The sequence below is a fragment of the Gekko japonicus genome, unplaced genomic scaffold, assembly GCF_001447785.1.
Source record: "Gekko japonicus isolate JY-2015 unplaced genomic scaffold, Gekko_japonicus_V1.1 scaffold1353, whole genome shotgun sequence".
Classification (NCBI taxonomy): Eukaryota; Metazoa; Chordata; class Lepidosauria; order Squamata; family Gekkonidae; genus Gekko; species Gekko japonicus.
In genome coordinates this window covers 84662-90810 of record NW_015164710.1, presented here as the reverse complement: position 1 = coordinate 90810, position 6149 = coordinate 84662, and the positions used below count along the sequence as shown (strand labels likewise).

Here is a 6149-nt window from a genome sequence, read left to right as displayed (position 1 = left end):
ACCCAAGGCTCCTACCGCCCACCTGGATCGTTCCAGCGCCCCCCAGGGGGCGGTATTGCCCATTTTGGGAACCAGTGCACTAAACCAAAGAGATCACAGCAGAAACCATAAACTACGGTCAGTGTCCTTGGAGCCCTAGTCTACTAGAAAGCTGGACACATGTGGGCCACGTCTACAACATGACATCACTTGTTTAAAATATTCATTACAGCACACCCATCCCCTTAAAAGGAAGACGAGAAAGATGCCTAGGTCTCGCACATAATCACTGAGAACATCACCTGCTCTACAGAGGCAGGGTAGTAAACGAGAGGGAATAATTCCTAAGGGGTAAGCCTTTATTTAGTCCACTGCAGCAAAGACAAACAGGAACCTTGTGGCACCCTAGAGCACAGTGGTGAGTGCAAGTGCTGCCAAGATGCAGCTGATTTATGGCAATCCCGCAGGGTTTTCAAGGCAAGAGACAAACCAAGGTTTTTGTCAATGCCTTCCTCTACGTACCAAGCCTGGACTTCCTTGGTGGTCTCCATCCAAGTACTAACCAGGGCTGACCCTGCTTGGCTTCCGAAATCTGATGAGATCGGGCTATCGTGGGCCATCCAGGTCAGGGCACCTTAACACATAGGAAGATTTTATTCTAGCATAAACTTCTGTAGATTACAGCCTACTTCATCTGAAAAGTTGCTTCAACTTCCTGTGCTTTAAAAGCACTTCAAGATTCCTGTTACTTTTTTATTCCAGAAAAGCTGGGGTACCTAACCCCGTTACTCACTCTGTGTCTGCAACACCCCCAAGAGCTATTCACCTTAACAACGTGTTCGGTTTCCTCTGGCAACTGAGTTAAAATGGAGCCAACAGTAAGTCAAACGACAGCTTTGAAAGAAGGAGTCCAAAGAAGGGTTCTGAAGTCTTTGTGTGTGTGTGTGTGTGTTTCTTTTTTTAAAAACAGTATATTTCAAAAACCAAGAGACCTACCTCTCCAGCACAGTATCAATACTAGGCACAAAGCTCTTACAGTGCAATCCAAAACTGGGGAGGGTGAGATACACAAGATGTTCATATACATATACACTGAGAAGTAGTGAGGTATTACGCATTCACAAAGACAGCTGAACATTCTGGAGGGAAAAATGATTCATGAAAGAATAGTACAACTTGAGTCAGAAGTAACTTGTATAAATGCCAGTGGGGAAAACAAGCAAAGCATAAGGGGAGATGTTTATGGGGTGGGGAAGGAAGCAGTGTCCAACAAGCCCCAAGCTAAGAAATTTCATATAGTTTTTCCTTTCACAAAATGCCATTTAAAAATAATAATAATCAAATCACGCTGGAAATTTTGCAAGCGCTGGCTCTGCTAAATGCTCTGCCTTGCCACCAGGACGGAGGGGAAAAGCTCCCCAAAGCCCTAGGACACAGAACAACTCTCCCTTTTACGAACTAAATAAACCCAGACGCAGCCTTTTCAAAAGCTCAGCCACTGTGCTCCAACACCACCAGCTTTTGGCAGCGGCAAAAGAGGGAAAGCGAGGAAGCGGGAGGCATTTCTGATTAATAAAGCTCTCACACAGAGGTGTCTTGCATCCAGAGCAGGGGGTTGGAGAAGAACAACAAATAAACTCTGGCCCATTACGCACGCACATCTTACTGCAGATTTTCAGAGCAGTAAGCCTTTAATCTTGACTTCAGATTCTATGCTCACCTTACGCACCATTCTTTTTCCACTGGTGTATTTATTCTGCAGCTACAATATAAAAATGCAATATTCTAAATCAATGTGGAACGTCACTTGTGACATGTAGAGGGGGTGTCCAAAGTTTTTTTTTAATTATGCAATTGCCGTATCGCAGCTGCACAGTGGTGTCCAGCAATCACCTTCCACTGAAAACCTCGTGGTTCAGATTTTGTGCATGCATTTTAACATTAGTTCATTGAAAGGGAACAGAAAGCAAGCAAAGGGGGAAACTCGATGTTGAAATTGACAGGACTTTCTTTGAAACTGACAAGCAGCTGCCAAGTGAGCTCTAGGGGATTCTCTACTGTGATATTGGCCACTGTGAAAAATGGGAAACAGTCATACGATCTCATAATATGGGGGGAACATGTTGAGTGTACAGAGTACACAGTAGAACCCACTGACACTAGCATTGCAAGCTGTGATTGCTGGCAACGTGTGTGTGTGCGCGCGTGCGCTCACACCTGTGCAAAGTTGGCTGCAACTCCACCACGCTTTGCACAGGGCTGCAATCTCTATGGGGGAGGAGTCCTCTGGCAGAACCTCTGGAGAGCTTTTTTAGTCTTGTGCTACTAAACTGAAAGGGGGTGGGGTATTTTTGCTGATGCCATAGTGCAGCTGCACAGTAACGCTAATTTCCTGCCCTTCCTTGCAAATTGGCATGGTTTTGTGATTCTCTAATTTGATCCTGCACACTAGTTGTGATCTTAGCCATTTTTAAAAGCCTGTCCTGTGCTGACTACCCTTTGTCCTCCAAATGGATCAATCCCAAGTGATTCTTAAGTTCGGCGGTTTGCAGAAGGTTCATGTGGCTCAGCCGCTGTTTTAATGTTAGGCTTCTGGAGACTGCCAAAATGGTGTCCCTTCCCCCCCAATTGGTTCACTAAAGCATTGAAGGGGAAAATGTTTTCAAAGCATTGAAGGGAAAAATGTTTTCAAAGCTTTAGACTTCCCACCAATGTTTCCTCTAAGCTGTGGAGTCTTGTGAGCAAAAATGCTACTTTGTGAGCTCCTGGCATTAAAGTTGTGAGCGAGCAATTTGGCTCCTGCATCAATTAGTTTGCTCTGGAGCCATCCCTTCCTGAGCTAAGACAAAAATGTGTGGGCCGGAGGCTAAAAAACTGTGAGCTAGCTCACACTAACTCAGCTTAGAGGGAACACTGCTTCCCACCCCAGCATCTTTCTCTCTTTACATCTCATGTTACTTTCATTCTGTGCTGACGATCCTCCCTTTATTTTGGTTGCATGCGGCACTGAAATCCTTTCTTTTCTTTTCTTTTTCTTTTTTTGCACTGGGGACACTGCCATTTGCCTCCTCTCCAATCCCCCCTTTCAAGTCAATACCACCAGAGAACTAAACCTCATGTACCTCCTTTTCAACTTTCCCCCCCAACATTTAAATTTTTTGTAATTCAGCGATCCAAGACAAGTGATAGTCTCAAATTGCTAGACTCATGCCGCTTGTAAAAAAAAAACATGAGGGGAAATGGAGCTTGCACACCGATGAAGGGGGGAGGATGGTGGAAGATGCAGAGTGGGCGGAACGACCACAATGTGGGCAGGAAAGTGACCTTCGAGGGGTGGCGGGGGGGACAATCTGAGGGAATCTGTACATTTTTGAATTACCTTCGGCTTGAAAGTGAAAAAAGTGGGAAATCAGCACAAAAAGCACTCTCAGAAAGTGCAAGGAAACAGCAACCAGAAAGCAAACTGAGCACTGAAGGGAGGAAAATCAATTCAGAAGGACTAAGGCCCCCGGTCACACGGGAGGTTTTGGCCCGGAAGAGGGATGGATCGGGGGCGCAGCAAACGGGCGCGATCAAACCGCAACATCTGGGAAGCGGCGCATACCCGTCCCCGATCCGTCCCTTCAGCCGGAAAACCCGCTGCAAAAAAGAACCTGCAAAAGAGCAGGACTTACCGGAAATGGCGCAGCAAGTGCGGCCATGAGATCGCCGTCGTGCTCATCTTCCGGAGCAATTGAGGCTCCCGGCCAAACTGCGCATACGCACACATGCGCAGTTCGGCTGCCTCGCTCTCCCTTCAGTGGCTTCCCATTGGCAGCTGATTGTGCCGGGGAGGAACTGCGCGGCGGCTCAGGGGATCTATCTGATCCTGCTGCTGCGTGTCTCTTTTGGTGAGGCTCTAAAAAGCCGCACTTTGGCCATTCTTTTTCCCCCCCGTGTGGCAGGGGCCTAAGACAACCTGACTGACATGCACTGTGAAATCTGTGCATAATAGGCCTCTCTCCCTCTCTCTCACCAGAGGGGGGGGAAATATCACTAAGATCTGTCACTGTAGTTTGATCTTCAGGCCATAGCAGTGGCTCATATGTTTAAGGCTTCCTCACTGGAGCCAAACCACCCTTGTTAACTTGCTATGGGGTAGTAAAAGCAATGAAAGCTAAGCTAGATATTGCACCTGCCAGGCAGAGTTTGTAAATCAGAATCTGCCCTGAAGCAAAAAGGTGTTAGGCTGGATCCTACCAACTTTTCCTCTTGCCTTCACCCAGTTTCTTTCATTATTGCAGTCTCTGTCCTACATTACTTTTGTCCACAGGGGTCCTACCATCCCTTACATAACCTTTTCGGGTCATTCAAAGGGGGGGGGGTCCTCATCTTCCCTCTTACACCAGCAAGAAAAACAAAACTGGCACCATGATGTCCTGACCTGCATGGCCCCAGCTAGCCCAATCTTGTCAGCTCTTGGAAGCTGACCAGGGTCAGCCCTGGTTAGTACTTGGATGGGAGACCACCAAAGCAGTCCAGGGTCGCTATGCAGAGGCAAGCAATGGCAAACCACCTCTTGCCTTGAAAACCCTACAGGATCACCATATGTCAGCTGTGACTGTCCACCATCACACCATGAGATCTAGTCAGTTAACCCACTAGATCTGCATGCTATACCTCAAAATAAATAACTCACACAAATGGGCTCTAAAACCTCTTACAGCACAATCCTACACAGTTACCCCAGTCTAAGCACATTGATTTCACTGGGCTTAGATTGGAGCAACTCTGCAAAATGACTGCACTGTTCGTATGGAAAGTCTGGAAAAATCAGTGCCGAGAAAATTGTAAGTCAGGTGAATAAGGCAGAGTTTTGGAGTTGTTCATGACTGCATCCAAATCCTTTAACTTTCCTGTTTATATACACATATCAAAGAAAGCCAAAGCCTCAATTCCCCTCAAAACCAGATACAGAATGTGTAGCGAGCTTGTGAGTAATCTACTATGGGAAAGGGGGCAGAGAGAGAGAGAGAGAGAGAGTAAAAAAAAAGGGAAAAAAGGGGAGAGAGAGAGAGAGAGAGAGAGAGAGAGAGAGAGAGAATACAATTTGGCAGTCATTGTGTTCTGCTGACCGCGACTGGTCATCTGTGCAAAATGTTTTTCCTACCCAAAGGCTGGTCCTTGAGCCGGTTCCAAGCGTTCAGGTCTCTCCCGGTTGGTGGTGTAGGTCTAGGCTGCGGCACCCACGCCGCACTCGGGGAGTTGGGAGCTTTTGCTTTGATGGAGTCTTCTACTGAAGAAATAACAGGGTCACTCTTTCTTGTTAGGGATTTCCCTCCCAAACTCTTTTTAAAGTGCTTCCCCCCTACCCAAGACTTAATTAGATACACAGCTTGTTGGGGGGGGGGGGGGGGGAGGTTGAAACAGACATCTACAGAGCTGGAATTCTGGAAATGTGGAATAAGGAACTGAGAGAAAGCGAGAACGAGATGGAAAATATACCAAAATGTAGATCAAGGTGCAAAGGCCTCCTTAACAAAAACAAGTTTTCGTGTTTCCCTGGTCTTTGGATGTTGGCTTACAGCCGCATTTTGACTCTGCAGTCCTTTCCCTTTTGCCTAAGTAGCAGCTGATGGCCACTGATCTCACCATTCAAAACTGAAGGAAAGACTGAGGTAGCTTTATTACAAAAGGGAGCAGAACTGAGCCCTGCTGTGCAGGGGAGGCCGGGCTAGGAATCTAAACAAACAAACAAAGTAATGACTTGCAGATTTCGCCCAGGCCAAACAATGGCTTCTCCTTTGTCTCCTATTAGCAAAGCTATCAAGAGATGTAAAATTTCCAAAACGTTTGAAGCCATGGGGGGGGGGATGTCACATTTTTCCCAGTTTCCCCTCAGGGGGGAAAAAACAAAAATGTTGCAAAAAAACCCCCAAAACTAAAGATATGCAATACTTACTTTCCTATTAAAGCTAAGGTGTTGTTTTTTTAAAACTGATTTAACAACACAGAATTTATAATTTATCACTAAGCATATACAACTGTACTACTTGGCAAGTACAAATGTCATTCTATAAGAAAAACTGCAAGTACGCCCAGTACTTGAGAAAGAGTTGCAAACTGCTGCACCCTATGCTGCCATAGCATATGGATCTTAATTTTTGCCATCTGAGAGAAGTGGGGGGGGA

The 6149-nt window shown here is 46.2% G+C and overlaps 1 protein-coding gene across 1 annotated transcript in view; it reads right to left on the bottom strand.

Annotated features, from left to right (window-relative positions):
* Window positions 1–6149, bottom strand: part of LRP1 (LDL receptor related protein 1) — a 491602-nt gene that overhangs the window by 429618 nt on the left and 55835 nt on the right. The window contains exon 2 of the mRNA XM_015409543.1: window positions 5129–5251. Within this exon, the coding sequence (XP_015265029.1) occupies window positions 5129–5251 (123 nt within the window). The remainder of the gene's footprint in view (window positions 1–5128; window positions 5252–6149) is intronic.